We start from the raw sequence: 17,290 nt of genomic DNA, 5'->3' as shown, positions 1-17,290 counted from the left end.
TATTTAAACATCCATCCCTAGCCTCAACATCCATCTTGTCCCTCTCCTTTGTGAATACCGACGCAAAGTATTCATTAAGAATCTCACCCATTTCCTCTGAGTCCACGCATAAATTCCCATTTTGTCTTTAAGTGGGCCAATCCTTTCTCTAGTTACCCTCTTGCTCCTTACATACGAATAAAATGCTTTGGGATTTTCCTTAACCCTGTTAGCCAAAGATATTTCATGACCCCTTTTAGCCCTCTTTATTGCGCGTTTGAGATTCGTCCTACTTTCCCGATATTCCTCCAAAGCTTCATCAGTTTTGAGTTGCCTTGATCCTATGTATGATTCCTTTTTCATCTTAGCTAGTCTCACAATTTCACCCGTCATCCATGGTTCCCTAATCTTGCCATTTTTATCTTTCATTTTCACAGGAACATGTCTGTCCTGCACTCTAATTAACCTTTCCTTAAAAGACTTCCACATTTCAAATGTGGATTTACCCTTAAACAGCTGCTTCCAATCCACATTCCCTAGCTCCTGATGAATTTTGTTATACTCTGCATTTCCCCAATTTAGTACTCTTCCTTTCGGACCACTCTTGTCCTTGTCCATGAGTATTCTAAAACTTATGGAATTGTGATCGCTATTCCCAAAGTAATCACTGACTGAAACATCAACCACCTGGCCGGGATCATCCCCCAATACCAGGTCCAGTATGGCCCCTTCCTGAGTTGGACTATTTACATACTGCTCTAAAAAACTCTCCTGGATGCTCCTTACAAACTCTGCTCCATCTACGCCTCCAGCACTACACAAATCCCATTCAATGTTGGGGAAGTTAAAATCTCCCATCACAACCACCCTATTGCTCCCTACATTTTTCTATAATCTGTCTGCATATTTGTACCTCTACTTCATGCTCGCTTTTGGGAGGCCTGTAGTAAAGTCCCAACAATGTTACTGCACCCTTCCTATTTCTCAGCTCCACCCATATTGCCTCAGTGCTCGAATCCTCCATCGTGCCCTCCTTAATCACAGCTGTGATATCATCTCTGACGAGTAATGCAATTCCTCCACCCCTTCTACCTCCCTCTCTATCCCTCCTGAAGCATCTATACCCTGGGATATTCAGTTGCCAGTCCTGCCCTTCCCTCAACCAAGTCTCAGTAATACCAATAACATCATATTCCCAGGTACTGATCCAAGCCCTAAGTTCATCTGCCTTACCTGCTACACTTCTCGCATTAAAACAAATGCACCTCAGACCACCTCTGCGTTCATCATCTCTTCCCTGTCTACTCTTCCCCTTAGTCACATTGAGTTTATTGTCTCGTACCTTACTGGCTTTAGTTGCTGCTTCTTTACTGACCTCTAACTTCCTAATCTGGTTCCCATCCCCCTGCCACATTAGTTTAAAACCTCCCCAACAGTGTTAGCAAAAGCACCCCCTAGGACATTGGTTCCAGTCCTGCCCAGGTGTAGACCATCTGGTTTGTAATGGTCCCACCGCCCCCAGAACCGGTTCCAATGTCCCACAAATCTGAACCCCTCCCTCCTGCATCATCTCTCAAGCCACGTATTCATTTTGACTATTCTTGAATTTCTACTCTGACTGTCCCGTAGCAATCCTGAGATTACTACCTTTGAGGTCCTACTTTTTAACTTATCTCCTAACTCCCTAAATTCTGATTGTAGGACCTCATCCCTTTTTTTACCTATATCGTTGGTGCCTATATGCACCACAACAACTGGCTGTTCACCCTCCCTCTTCAGTATGTCCTGCAGCCGATCGGAGACATCCCTGACCCGAGCACCCGGGAGGCAACATACCATTCGGGAGTCTCGTTTTCGACCACAGAAACACCTGTCTACTCCCCTTACAATTGAATCCCTTATGACTATAGCCCTGCCAGTCTTTTTCCCGTCCTTCTGTGCAGCAGAGCTAGCCACGGTGCCATGAGCCTGGCTACTACTGCCTTCCCCTGGTGAGTCATCTCCCCCAACAGTATCCAAAACGGTATACCTGTTTTGGAGGGAGATGACCGCAGGGGACACCTGCACTGCCTTCCTGCTCTTTCTCTGCCTTTTGGTCACCCATTCCCTGTCTCCGTCACCAATCCTAATCTGCGGTGTGACCAACTCACTGAACGTGCTATCCACGACCTCCTCAGCATCGCGGATGCTCCAAAGTGAGTCCATCCGCAGCTCCAGAGCCGTCATGCAGTCTAACAGGAGCTGCAGCTGGACACACTTCCCGCATATGAAGAAGTCAGGGGCATCGGCCGCGTCCCTGAACTCCCACATTGCGCACGAGGAGCATAACACGGGTCTGGGATCTCCTGCCATTTTTACCTTTTACCTTAAGAAACACAATTAGGGGCTGGTTTCGCTTACTGGGCTAAATCGCTGGCTTTTAAAGCAGACCAAGCAGGCCAGCAGCACGGTCCGATTCCCGTACCAGCCTCCCCGGACAGGCGCCGGAATGTGGCGACTAGGGGATTTTCACAGTAACTTCATTGAAGCCTACTCGTGACAATTATCGATTTTCATTTTTCATTTTTTCAATCAATTCTAATAAAAACCAGTGCCGGATTTGCCGGGTCCGTGATTGTCACTCAGGAGGCTAACAAGCTGCAGCCGCATGTCAACGATTCTCCCCCACACACACCAACCCAGCCAACAGGATGGCTGTAAGAAGAGTGGCACCAAGGTTCACGGATGCGAAACTGGAGACCCTCCTGGACATAGGGGAGGAGCGGCGGATGACCCTGTACCCCGGCCTGGGAAGGAGGCTGGCTGGCGCCGCAGTCTGTCGTGCCTGGGCACAGGTGGCTGAGTTGGCGAGCGCCATGGGCAACGTCGCCTGCACTGGCATGCAGTGTCAGAAGAAACTCCACGACCTGCTCAGGGCGGCCAGGGTGAGTAGGCAGCACAGTGCCCTCTGGTACTAACCCTGCCCATTCCCCACACACACATAACCCCCCCTCCCCCCCCATGGGGAACAGCCGAAACCCCATCCTGCCCCACATGCCAACATCCATACCAGCCGCCATGACCGGGTGCCCTGGGCACTGAGACCACCAGATACCCACTCCCTGGGCTGCAGGCGTCAGACTGTCTAACACTGTCATTATATGTGTGTGTGTGTGTGTCCCCGCCTAGGAGATGGCCGCACATAACTGCTGGGAGTGGAAGAAGTCAGGCGGGGGAACCACCAGACCTGCAATCCTTCACCGTGGCCGAGCAGAGGGCCCTGGATGTGGCTGGCATGCCAAAGGAATGGGATATCGCTGAGGTGGAGCTCGGCCACGAGCGAGGAAGTGAGACCCCACTGAGTTGCGGTTCCCCATGACACGTGTGTTGATACCCCACCCCCACACCACACCACCCACACCCCCACACTACCCTCACCCTCCACTACCAACAGCAACCCCCCCACGCTCACTCCCCAGCCAGCAGTCTAATCATGCATTTTGTCTTATGTCTTGCAGGACCAGCCAGAGATGGGGTCTGTCCTTCCAGAGTCCCCTTCCCCCAGCCAGTGCCAGAGCTGGAGCCCTGCAGTGAGCCGAGCACTGACGAGGAGAGCAGATCAGACACCAGCCCTCCACCCGAGACTCAGGAGACCCCGGAGCTCGGGTCGGAGGATGACAGTGATTTTCCATCACGACTGTCTGAAACACTTTCCACCATCCCAGAGACACTCACCTCGGTTGGGCATGCTAGTGAAGAGGCTCCTGAGACACTATTTGGTGCGCACCACACAGCTGATCCCGTACAGCAGGTGAAGCACCCGAGGGAGCGAACGGCCGGCCCCAGGACCTAGCTGCCGTCCATAGGGGTCCTGGGCTTCTGGAACATCCAGTCCCAACTACAATGGAGATGCAGTCAGAGAGCCAAGGAAGACATGAGGAGTTGTCGGCGAGCATCCAGCACCTGCAGGTGAAGTTGGGGGAGGCCAACACCATAAGAGCGGCATCCGGAGAGGAGGCTTTGAGGGCGACAGTTTTGGCCATGGATCAGCATGTACAAGGGCAGGGACGTTCTGTGCAGGCGCTGGCTGAGGTCCAGGACAGGCCTGCTGCCTCACAGGCAGCCACGTGCCTGAGCCACTTGGACATTGTAGCGGCGCTCCTCAACATGGCCCAGTCACAGCAGGCCATCGCCGAGTATGTCGCCGGATTCTCCAAGGCTCTGGCCAGCGTGGCGCAGACACAGAAGGTGGTGGCCCAGTCACAGCGTGATGTGGCGCAGTCCCTGATGGAGATGGTCCACTCCCTGTGCTCCAAGGCCACGCACATGCAGACTCTGGCCGAGACCTAGGGGACCTCTCAGTGGCGAGGGAGCCTCAGGGAACAGCTCTGCTCGCACTCCAATCCCATGGAGTAGCCTGGGGGCCATCAGACATCCCGAGGGAGGAGGAGGGAGGAAGAGGTGATGGAGCCTGTGCCGGTGAGTCCAGCAGGGAAGGTGCCGGAACACCGCAGCGCCTCGGACTACCCCCCCCCCCCCCTCCCCGTCCCTGTGCGTCTGGTTCAGTGGGCAGAACAGGGCAGCACCTGGGTCACCCCAGCACTATCCGGGCCCATCCAGGCCCAGTCGCCCCAGAAGACGGGACCCTTACCGCAAGGCGGGAGTCACAGCAGGCCCCCTCCACTCCTGCTGTACTGACTGGGGAACCACCTAGATGTAATGTTCGGCATACACGGCAAGAACGTTAGACACCAGTTGAGTTGGCATGGGTGCAGGGCACAGTTTAGTTATAGGGGCTAGGGCACAGATTGCATATTTTTGCTCACAGTAAACACCTGTTACCACTGTTACAACCTGTCCCGGTCGCTCTGTCTGATGGGTGTGAGGGGTGGGCTGTCTGGGCCGCGGCGCCCCCCCCCCAACCGTCCCCACCACCGGCACCCCAGGGATTCGACGGGATAGTGCGATGGAACGGCCAGCTTACATTCCGGGATCACCCATGGACATAAGTCAGACAGTGTCATATGATGTGGAGCAATGGAGCTCAATGCAGAGCGGGTTATCATCATCCTCCATCCCATGGACCAGACCCACTGTTACCGCCAACCCTGGACACCCACCCTGCAATGCGGCAGTGGGGCGGGGTAGCTGGGGAGGGATTTGAAGGATTGTGGGGCTGGGATGTGGTGCCCCAGGCCCCTGGCCAGATCCCCCCCAACCCCCCCTCCTAGTCAGTGAACCTGGAGGCGATCAGTGCGTCCCATGCGTGTTGGCCCAGGTGCACACACGTGCAGCATCTGTAGCTGCTTGGGTCCAATTTTCTGCCCATCCTCGCCCTCCCACGCATCCTCCTCGCTGGACAAGGCATGGACTTCAACGTCGCCCCCTGTCTGCCCAGGCCCTATGCTCTGCTTATCGTCCCCCTTCCCCACATCCTCCTCGTCAGACGAGGCCTGTCCTTCCTCCTCATTCTCTTCGTCCAGCACATCACCCCTCTGCTGCGCGATGTTCTGGAGGATGCAGCAGGCCGCCACAATGTGGGTGACCCTCTCAGAATCATATTGGAGGGCCCCTCCAGAACGGTCCAGGCGGACCTGAACCGCATCTTCAGGAGGCCGAAGCAGCACTTGATCACACTCCCAGTCGTTGCATAGCTTCATTGCACTGTCTCCATGTCAGTCTGTGGACCCTGGATAGGTGTCACCAGCCAGCAGCGAGTAACCCCTGGAGCCAACCCCTCAGCCGGGGGGGGGGGGGGGGGGGGCTCTCTAATGTGTCAGGGATTGCCGAGTGTGCCACGATGAAAGCAGTGTGCATACTGCCCGGGTATCGGGCGCAGAGGTAAATGATGCGCATCTGTGGTCACAGACCAACTGAACATTCATTGAATAGTACCCCTCTGTTTATGTAGAGCGACCTGTTATCCGCAAGTGCCCATCCCTGACGCCAGGGTACTGTTGGCTGTCACGGGCCTCACTAGGGGCTGCTGTGGGTGTTGCCCTGGGTAGTCCGCCAGTGGGTGGTGGCTGGTTAGGCGGGGAGTTTGGGGCGGGGGGGGCGGTGTGGCGGGAGGGGTGGGGTCTCTCTCTCTCTCTCTATCTCTCAGCAGCCACAACACCAAGTTCACGGTTTTTAAAAGCACAAAGAAATCGTGAACTCGGGCCTCGGAGGCGGAGAATCGCAGGTGGGTCCACTAATGCTATGCAAACGGTGTTTAGATTATGCGTGGCGTGCTTCGCATTGACGCCATTTTCGAGTTGACGGAGAATCATGATTTGTCATCAAACCGGCGCCTGCCTCGAATTTGGCGTCAGAGGCTATTCTCCGCCCAATCGCATTTCCCGATTTCGCTGTTGACCGACAGAGAATCCCGCTCATGATGTATCACTTTGAGAAAGAATGCTGTTCTCCCGAAGAACCATCATTTCATAACCTAACCAATAATTGAGAAATATAGTAGGCATATGTCAGGCAAATTGTATGGTCAGACAGACACATATTTTAATGCAACAACTGATTTGCAGAATTGTGTTAATATTGCTCCGCAAATATTTAGGATAATATTACAATGCTCATTTTTAATGCATTTTGATTCACTTAATTTTAGCAGTGTTCTTTACATTGTGTGTTTTGCACTGACTGCCATTAACTGAATATTTGAGTGGTTGAAAGCCACTCGGACATCGATGCTTCCTAATAAAGTTTAAAAAAATATGAGATGCCCCCTATAAAGGTTAGTGCTTAAACTATTGAATCATCTGTTCATGATGGTAGAGACTATCAGTTTGAAATGTTATTTCACAATTTGTTGCAGGAGGGGAAATTTGTGCAAACACATCAACAGTTTGAAAAAAAATCGAAATAGCAATATTTTGTCAAGAATTATTTCCACTTTATTTTTTTTTATATATAATGAAACCATTTAAGAGATCGAATCACTGACTTGCCTTTTAACAGCCATTTACTAACCTTATTATCTGGGCTCCATATCAGGGATGAAAACTTTATGAGCAAGAATTCACTTTTTACAACTTTAATACAATTCAGAGCCAATTTAAATAAACATGAATCAACAGACAAATGATACAGCAAATCAATCAAAAGGTAAATTTTACTTGAAACAGTTGTACAACAAAGATGTGTCTTACATAACCATAAGTACCTGCATCACTCTGCTCAGGCCTTTGGCAAAACCTAGCTACACAGTTCCACAATATACTGTTTTTTATTTAAGCAAGGTGTGTCTGACAACAATTTCCACTCTAGGTTTCACGGGTACAATTGTCATCAGTGAGGCACACTTCTACAAACACTCTCTCCCTCGGGTCATGGCAGTCCCTATGGTGTAGCTTTCCAATAGTTCTTCAACAGACCAACCAGTTTGACTGATTCACAGTTTGGCCACTTCTGGGAAAACACTCAGCTTTTTTTAGCTATTCACACAACTTTTCAGGGTTTCCACTTGTTTAGCCAGTTTGCACATTGACTCTCGGTGCTCCTATCTTCTACAATTAAATACAAACAGAAAAACTGAACTCTTCCAGAGAGAAATTTGCTTCTTCTCAAATGAAATTTGTGTATTCCTTTTTCAGTCTCTGTGCACTTCAACTTTGTGTCTAGATAATGTAAAGTAAGTTTCAATCCTCCAGATCTCCAGCTTGTAGCTCTCCTTTGTGTCTGGCCATACAACTTCTGTATTTTAATGTCCTTCCTGTTTGCTTCCAGGTCAAGCGTCATGAGATCAAATAACCCAGTATTTCTTTTATCCATGAAAATTACAATTTATCTCTTTATAATTGATGCAAACTCTTAAAAGCCCTCTTCACACATTCTTAAAAACCATTACAGATTCCAAAGAAATTTTAAGAGCTCAAGAGGGTGTCTGGGCTCTTACACAACCATGCAGGTGTAGCAAATAATTGGGAAGGTTAATGGAGTCTTGGCCTTTACTGCAAATGGGATGAAGTATAAATGTAGGAAAGTCTTGCAACAACTTTGCAGGGCATTGGTGAAACCTCATTTTTGTCTGAATCTTTGGTCTCCTTACATGAGGAATATACTTACATTTGAAGCGGTCCACAGATGATTCACTTAAGTTGATTCTCAGAATGAAAGGGTTATCTTATGAGGAAAGATTGAGCAGGTTGGGTCGATACTCATTAAAGTTTAGAAGAATGAGAGATGATCATATTGAAAAAATAAACAAGATTCTGAGTTTTTTTTTGTTCTTTCACAGGATGTTGTTGCCCATCCCTAACTGCCCTTGAGAAGGTGGTGGTGAAACGGTATATGCTGAGAGAATGTTTCCCCTTGTGGAGGAATCTAGAACTAGAGGGTAGTGTTTAAAAGTACGAGGTCCGCCATTTAAGACTGAGATAAGGAAAGTTTGTTTCTTTAAGGGTCATTAAGTCTTTGGAATTCTCTTCCACAGAGAGAGGTGGAAGTTGGATCATTGAATATATTCAAGTTTGAGTTTGACCGATTTCTAATCAACAAGGGAGTCGAGGGTTATGGGCGGGCAACAACAAAAGTAGAGTTAAGACCACATTCAGATCAATCGTGATCTTATTGAATGGCGGTGCAGGGTCGAGGGGCTTAGTAGCTGCCTCCTGCTTCTATTCATTATTTCTTTTAATAGAATCATAGAATCCATGTTGTGCAGAAGGAGGCAATTTGACCCATTGAGTCTGCACCGACCCTCCGAAAGAGCACCCTCCCAGGCCCAATCCCCCATCCTAGCCCCATAAACCCGTAACCCCACCCAACCTTTGGACACTTAAAGGCAATTTTAGAATGGCCAATCCACCTATCCTGCACATCTTTGGACTGTGGGAGGAAACCGGAACACCCGGAGGAAACTCATGCAGGAGGAAACCTGGAGAACTTGCAAACTCCACACAGTCACCCAATATCGAAATCGAACACGGGTCCCTGGCTCTGTGAGGCCGCAGTGCTAACCCCACTGTGCCACTGTGCCGCCGCTGTCAATAACACAGTGATTAGAATTAAGTAACAATTAAGTAACAAAGCCAAATGTTTTGTCTTACAGTAAAGTATATAATGAATATTAAATATTATTTTAACAACTGACTTTGCTACGCTCTTTTACCTGACATGATTGAATAATCCTTTTGTGCTTACAATGCAGCGGAAGCTTTTCTTTACATAAACTTGTAAATATTTATCACAAAAAGATTTAAAGTTATTGAAAAAAAATGTTCCCATTGTTTATTTAAAAAGAGAATTAACACTTCACGCTTGGCATACTCAGGGCTACGGCAGAAATATTATATTAGAAACGTTCCCCTCAGCCAGCAGCTGCTCAGACTTGATGGTAAGCTGTGTCTACAACCTTTAGATAAGGCGCTCAAAGTAGTTGAGTTATACATAGGAGGGAGTTAATGGAGCCCAGTGATGGGAGTCAGGTGCGTCTGTAGACAAATAAAGCTTCAGCTTCCTAGTTTATGACATTATGGGGAATTTCCTCAGGGCTTCTCCTGTTTGGCTGCAGTAACTACAGGGATTGCTCAGCCAAACCCTGCTCAAACCAACGGAGCAGAAGACCCAATGGAATTCATTCCCATTGTTTCATTCTCTTGATTGGATTGGAGCCTTATAATCTGTGCAGGGGAGTGAATATTCCCAATTTGTAAACGTAACACAAAATTCTGCAGATCCTGCTGGAGAAAATTAATAGCAGTACATCCGAGGGGAAAATTCCAATATTTTCCATAAAATCAACATTCCTTCAGGTCATGCATTTTTAATCATCAGCAGAAGCGAAACACCCTAATGCAGAACGAAGAATTAAGATGGAAGTTCACTCCCTGGAATATATTATAAAGCAATTTATGATCTAGTTGCAGGGTTCTGATGACAAGCATATACAGATCTCATGGCTTGAGGTGTCATTTGAACCCATCAATGTGATTACAGACTTACAATTCACTGAGGGTGCCGATTATGCTGTGCTTGCATTCCTTTATTATTCTGTTCCCAAATACATTGTAGAGCAATTGTAAGGATTTCCTGACTACCAATGACACCATTTGGGGTCATCCTCACTGTTAGGTCACGTCCCAGGAAAATTGCTGTATGGTGTTTTCATTGTAACTGTTCAGATTGGATCTGGCTGATGAGAAGTGGTATCATAGGTGTAGTGGATAGTGTATAGAAAACCACATTAATTTCTGGGAGACCCTGGTGACATTTTTTGAGCCATATCTCAAGTTTCATCAAAATTAGACTGCACTGTAAAATGGTGGCAACTTTCGCACAAACCCTGTTCACAAAGCATTGCATTTACTGGATGTCAGTTTTGAATTGCAAGAGGCAGTTTTTATGTCTATTTTCAATACAGTGTCTATAGCTTGCTAGATTAATCAGATATTTTGTATGATGCATGTTTGACTAACTAGAGATTGCAGTTGGTTGTACATATAAAGTTATTAAGATTCATAATTCTCTAAGATTCATAATGTCGAACATCAGAAAACGTCCATCCAATTTGTTGTATGTGATGCATTAACTCAGTTTACCTCACTCCCATATGGTTTCCACATCTCTCAGCTCCTTTTCCTTGCTTGTTCAATTGTCTGATAACCTCTTCTCACCTCTTCATTCTCTGCAGTTCAGTTGCTAGCTGCCGAGAATAGTTTTTCATTGCCTAGCTGTACAATCTGTAAAGTTCAGATCTTTCCTGGCCTCTAGATGTACTTGTGCTGAACATTTATAACACTCTCCTGGTATTTTATATTTGGTTGATAACTTAATAGCTTGCTGGTTATGAGTCTCCACCTTGACATCCATTTATTACCTTTATCTACTTTCTATCAACCTCACTCAACAATCTCACTACCTATCTCTCCTTTGCTCACTTGACTATTAACTGTTTGACAATAGGTCATAATTAAGAACTTCCTTAGCTTTGCCATACTGTATTTATTGATTGCCTCCTTTGACACAGGAATGGTCCTGTTAGGGGCACTCTACTACTAAAGTAAATACAAACTGTTGTGAGCGTTCTGTTGACACATGGCTTTTAGCCACTGCTCTTCCCATTCAGATGAAATTCAGACAAAGAAAAGCTTTCCTCATGGGCAAACTATCCTATGCCTTAATACTAGCTGGCAGAAGAGTTGGAACAGCAATGTGTCCAGGCCAGGTGAATCGGGCGGCATAGCTGAGGACAGCAGACCACCAGGTATGACCCTCTCCAGCACTTGCACAGGCCACACCTGGCCTACGAAGACCCTTCTGGGCAGCTGTGCATCCTCTCAAGGGTGCCATAAGGCATCTTGCCCTACATCATGATGAAGATTTACAGAATCTCTGCACTCTAACCACTGCTTTCTCGGACACAATTACAGTGACATCACCCCTTAATATTTACTGTTCTGTATTATTCTACACTGCTTCAAGGCTACAACGCTAACAGGGAACTGTCAAGGCATGTGCCCAACAGGTGATGGACTCACACTTTCACAGAGTTGCCAGATTTGTCCATGTCAGCAAGGTCTGACAGGCAGTGGAGCAGATTAACTGGATCCCCAAGGGACAGGAAACCATGATGTTATGCCAACTGAACAGTTGCTAATACTTATCCATGATGCAGACCAGACTCTGTCATCAGTTATTGCTGAATGAGAAGGCATTTTCTGCAGCACCTCTCATGGAACTATTTGACTGCAGTGGCAGCACCTTAACCTTACCTTCTTCTACATAAGCTACCAGATGATGCCAAAACATATCTCTTTGGCCCAGGAGGGAATCTTTTTCTGTGCAATGAAGTCCACATTTACTGAATGGTCTATTGTAGGCATACTTACACAGGGTGTTAATGTGAAGGGTTGTTAGTTTTAATACTGCTTCAAATGCTTGAAAAATGTGGTGGCATCCAGAATAGGAAGGAGGAAAATGTGAGTCTGGTGACATGCTATCCTTGTCTGCCCTCCTGAAGTGTTTTTACTTCATTCTGCACATTTGATCAAACCTCCTGGGATGCTGTGCCAATGCCAGCTCGTGGTGGCACCATGACTAATGCTGATGCCCAGATTAGTGAAAGGAAGAACCAGGAGTATGAGGGTCCTGTCTTCGAAGTCTGAAGGAAGACTTGGAGATCTTCATCAGAGAAGCTGGTTGTGTTCCTGTATAATAATAATCTTGATTGTCACAAGTAGGCTTACATTAACACTGCAATAAAGTTACTGTACATGAGGTGTTGCCTGGTGAGCACTATTGTGGACACTATTGTGACAATCAGGATTGTTGATGATGATAATTGACGCCATCAAATGATTTGGTGAGAATTGCCAGCAAAACCTTTTGTTTGCTGCACACGTTGCTGAACAGGATTCTGCTGCTCCTCGACTCCTGTGCAGTGCTTTTTAAGAGTTATGCTATTGTCGCATTGAAGTTTCCTGGCGAGGGAGGGGCAAATGGCAGCAAGTTACATGGGAGTTCATTTTGATGTTGGATGACCGTGATTGGTTGCTCAGTATACATTTCTCCCAATTTTCAAATCCAAAATTGTCCAAATCCCAAAATGTCCCCCACAGGTTCTTCCCTCAAGTTGCATGAGAATTTCAGCAAAAAAAAGTAAATTAACATCCCCCATGAAAAGTATGTGTCACTCCCTCTACTGGTGAACGGAGCAACAATGGTGTAATTATTATTGAGTGAAGAGGAAATTCAGAGCCTATAAATTGCATGTTGCACTCACAAAGCCAGAATATTGTGTATATCTGCAGTAAAAACAATATGGGTCTCTAAAGTTGGTTTCTGCAATGTATACTGAGGAAATATAGATATAGATACATCATTGTCTCAGAACAAAACAATATTAAGGAATGTGTTGTCCTAACCTCTTGATATCCCGCACACCTCACTTTCTCAGTAACATTTAGAAACATTTACAATTTCCATTTTTGAATTCAAATCCCAGCAATGGCTTAACTAATGTCACTAGGGTCAAAGACAAAGTATTAGAATGCTGTAACATTTAGTGTCTTACAATTTGCATTAACTGTACCTACAAACTGGTAGAATTAAGAATGTCCTTTGTGTGATTTAAATAATGCAGTTCAATCTGGTGTGATGGGACCTGGCTGCAGGGAGATGGACAATGCACGATGCTCTGTGTCTCCTACTTCAGCATTCGCTATTGCCACAGCGGCAGCAGGACATGGAAGTCCACCAGCCGAAAACTCTGGAGTGCAGGAAAAGTTTAGACGAGTTTCTATGGGAGGTAAAGCTACCCTCTCCTATTCCTTTTATATGCTTCAATGTGCCAATGGGTTGAAAATATCATTAGAAATTGCCGGAGGAGCAGAGCAGTCAGCAAGTGCAAAGGCCACATTTATCTGTTTGTGTCTTCACTTGCTGATGCTTGGTCCTGGTTTACATGTATTCCCTCAAGTCTCCTACACTGTCTCTTCTGTTCATGTTCTCTCTGTATTGAGGGGAGTAAAGAAGATTTGATGACCTCTGCAAATATCAGCACCAGTCACCAAAACAGCTCCTCACCTTTTCCCTTATCATTCTTAAACTAACCTTTCCATCTTTGGTGTCCAACCAACTAAATTCAATACAACCTTCAAGAAAAGTATCTCAACTTTCTCCTGGGCCTACTAATACCTTCTGGTATGTACATCAACTGCAACATCTTCAGATCTGAGTTACCTTGCTGATTTTCTTGTGGGATTCTTCTATCCACATTCCCTCTTTCTTCCCCTTGTATTTTCAGCATGTTTAACTCCCATTTGTTTTACTAATGCTTGTTCTAATATCAGATGATCCCTTACATTACTTCATCCCTTACTCCTTGACGGTGAGTTGTGCTGCTCGCATAATTATCCAGGATGAGTTTCTGGACTCAGATCAGCACTTGCCAATTCTTAATGAACAACAAGTGGTGACTTTCCTTCGACTGAGAAATTGGGAAGATTTCTTTGGGGGTGAGCTTGATTCCAAGACGGCACACTTGGCGATAAAAGATTGGAATTGTTTATCCTCCGTGGCAAACTTAATAATGTGATATTCGTGCCATGCAATACTGGTAGTGACTGGTTAGCTAACATGACTGTTTGCTGGACCTGAGGGAGAAAACTGGCACTGCAAATTGGAATTCTCCCATATCACCTCTGAAAAATGTCCCAATAAGGAAGTGGCATTGCTTTTTGTCTTTATGGACTATGAATATAAGTGCACATCATGCCACACCACATTCCACCTACCATGATTAAATCAAAATTTTCATTAATTTGCATTATATCAGGTTGCTATAGTACCAGAGGATGGACCACATCTTCCCATCACTGAATTTTCAGAGATGTGTGACAGGACAGAACCCTTGTGGAAGCCCTGACGTGCAACCTCATGTGGGGATGTCTGGGAAGTCTCAACCTCTGATTAGCAATTCCCCTGCTTCCCAGGATCCTCTGCGAATGTCTAGCTTTCAGAGCTGCAGTCATGGACTTCAAAGAGTTCCGCGGTTCTTATCTGAATAGTTACCCTGAAAATGTTATGGTGGATTAAAAGCTCGTCCATCATCTGGGTAACTCCACAACTGACCTTCCATCCACCTCCCATGATTCCCCCGACTAGCCCCCTGACCATCTGACTAATCCCCACCCAACCCGACCAGACAGAAATGGGTCCTCTCTCCCAACACCCCCTTTCAGGCCAGGCTGGACTACACACTGACCTGCCTCCCCCCCCCCCCCCACCCCCCGACACCCTGACTACCCCCCAACCCAACTACACTCCCAACAACTTTCCTACCCCAACCTGACCCAACATGAATACCCCACTGACTAGACCAACTAACCCCCCAACCTCCTCACCACCCTCTGACTGCCCGCCTACACTCTTGACCACACAACACATCTACTTGCCAACCCATATACCTATCATCTACCACCTCACCCATTTTACCCACCTACCCATTTGCTCAGCTACCCACTTATGCACATACCCACTTACGCACCTACCCACTTGCCCAATTATGCACCTACCCACCTTACCAATCTTACCCACTTACCCATCCTGCTCACCTACTCACTTCCGTCCTCCACTCACCCATTTACTCATCCATTCGCTAACTTTCAGACTGGATCTTTAAATTTGCCATAAGGCAGCTTGTGCTGTAAAAAGGGGCCTTGTCCTGTCTTCCACTGACTCTACTCTGCTCTGGTGGAATTTCACAAACAACACTGCACTGTGTATTTCTGTGAAAGTTAGGCTCGGAACAAATGTGCAGCAGCATCAAGTTGTGGGCATCTTTGGGCACAGTGGCAATCAGAGGGTCATTGTACTGCTTGGAAGAGCTGGGCTGACATGTTCCAATTTAAGATTTATGCATTAACGGGGCAATAGCTTTAGGGACAGTACTTTGCAAACCACCAGACCCACTAACTTTAAAAATAATAAATTAAATAATAAGAAATCTAAACACGAATAAAATGTAGATTATAAGCTTCTTTGGGCTAGGTTGCCAGACCTCACATGTGCCTCATGGGCTGTATGTAAACAACACTGCCCTAATGGTAAGGATGGCCTTAGATAGGAAAACGGCAGGAAGAGAATCAAGAGCTGTTATCTTAAGCTGCATGGTTTAAGCCTATTAAACAACAGCAGTTCCCCTATTTCAAATGGAGGGCCTTTAAGTTTTGCTAAATAGAAACCATGTTTTCTGGTCTTATTCGAAGAAAGTTTGTTTCTACTTATATGTTTTTCTCAGTAGCTTTGGCAACAAGCGTGTTTTCATCTCGCCATCTTGTCGATCAACCAAAAACTCATTAAATTTTAGAAATATATTTTTATGTATTGTTGCTTCTTTACAAAGGTAGTTAGCATATCTGGACTCCTGACTCATACCTATTCTTTTTTTACGCTTTGTTCTAGTCTTGTAAAGATGCGTTCTCCCCTATATTACCAATTCTAATGAAGAGTCCCACTCAAAATGTTAACCACCTATTCTATTGCAGACAATAAAAACAGACCGTGCTGGAAATACTCGAGGTCTGGCAGCATCTGAGGAGAGGGAAACCGATTTGACCCTGCAGATCTGTGACATTTCCCAGTTCTGATGAAAGGCTACAGATCGGAGAAGTTGAGCAGAGCTTTCAGGGGGTGGGACAGGGTTGGTCCTTTGAAGGTACCTTCCCACCTACTTCGCTATGGCTACAGTCACAGACATTCCTGTGGAGTGGCCTCCTCTCCACGATGGTCATACAGAACCCGTGGCCATTTTTTATTCCAAACATTTTAAAAGAACTGAGAAGATACCTCAAAGTAGAAGGAAGCACCTACCCTCCCCTTCCGCCCTTATCTGCACCAGCTTTGGAGGACTTTCTATTAGGTCGCCAGATTTGAAAGCCAGCCTGCCATCCTCAATTCGGCAACAACCCATGTCTACGCGGTGTGGGCTGGGACCCACATTGGTGGTAATGTCAGGATTCCAACCCTGAATGAAAAATCCTGCCCATTAACTCAGTGTCTCTTTCCACAGATGCTGCCAAACCTGCCGAGCATTTCCAGCGTTCTTATATCAGGTGTCTACAATCTACAGTTTTCAGCTTTTGAATTTTATCTCAGAAGTTGATTGGAATGTTGTGTATTTCCAGCATTTGTAGTTTCATGCCAAATATTATTTGCTGATAACCACTTCCCGGTACAGAAAAGGTATAATTCCATAATGTTGTACGATTGAAAGTTATCAGAATTTGCGGAATCAGTGAGAATGGCACCTAACATGCATAGGTCAGGTGTGCGAGCACTGCAAAGGATCAAGGTGACTCCTTACATCAATCATTTGTGCTTATCCTGCCTGAGGACATTTCAATGTTCTTTGCTTTCTGAATGAGGATGGCTTTGAAGTGTAATGTCTCACAAAGAACATCAAGCTAAGTTTTGAACAAAGCTAATTCATTTACACTACAACTAAATAACAAAGAACAAAGAAAGGTACAGCACAGGAACAGGCCCTTCAGCCTTCCAAGCCTGTGCAGACCATGGTATATACTACGAACAGCAAAGGTCCCAGCACTGATCCCTGCAGAACACCACTAGCCACAGCCCTCTAATTAGAAAAGCACCCTTCCATTGCTACTCTTTGCCTTCTATGACCTAGCCAGTTCTGTATCCACCTTGCCAGCTCACCCCTGATCCCGTGTGACTTCACTTTTTGTACCAGTCTACCATGAGGGACCTTGTCAAAGGCCTTACTGAAATCTATACAGACAACATCCACTGCCCTTCCTGCATCAATCATCTTTGTGACCTCTTCGAAAAACTCTATCAAGTTAGTGAGGCACGACCTCCGCTTCACAAA

The 17,290-nt window shown here is 46.3% G+C and overlaps 1 protein-coding gene across 6 annotated transcripts in view; it reads left to right on the top strand.

The window, feature by feature from the left end:
• The window catches only part of rasgrf2b (Ras protein-specific guanine nucleotide-releasing factor 2b), a 293,804-nt gene that overhangs the window by 207,953 nt on the left and 68,561 nt on the right, over positions 1-17,290 (top strand). For 3 of the 6 annotated variants that reach the window (XM_038805376.1, XM_038805378.1, XM_038805380.1), the window contains exons 16-17: positions 9,230-9,292; positions 13,040-13,204. The exons of 1 other annotated variant lie outside the window; for it this stretch is intronic. In XM_038805376.1, the coding sequence (XP_038661304.1) occupies positions 9,230-9,292; positions 13,040-13,204 (228 nt within the window). The remainder of the gene's footprint in view (positions 1-9,229; positions 9,293-13,039; positions 13,205-17,290) is intronic. 2 more of the 6 variants (XM_038805379.1, XM_038805381.1) reach the window with 1 other exon arrangement.

Source organism: Scyliorhinus canicula, chromosome 8 (assembly GCF_902713615.1).
Source record: "Scyliorhinus canicula chromosome 8, sScyCan1.1, whole genome shotgun sequence".
NCBI lineage: Eukaryota > Metazoa > Chordata > Chondrichthyes > Carcharhiniformes > Scyliorhinidae > Scyliorhinus > Scyliorhinus canicula.
Note: the sequence above shows the minus strand (reverse complement) of the source record. Positions and strands in the feature narration are given on the sequence as shown.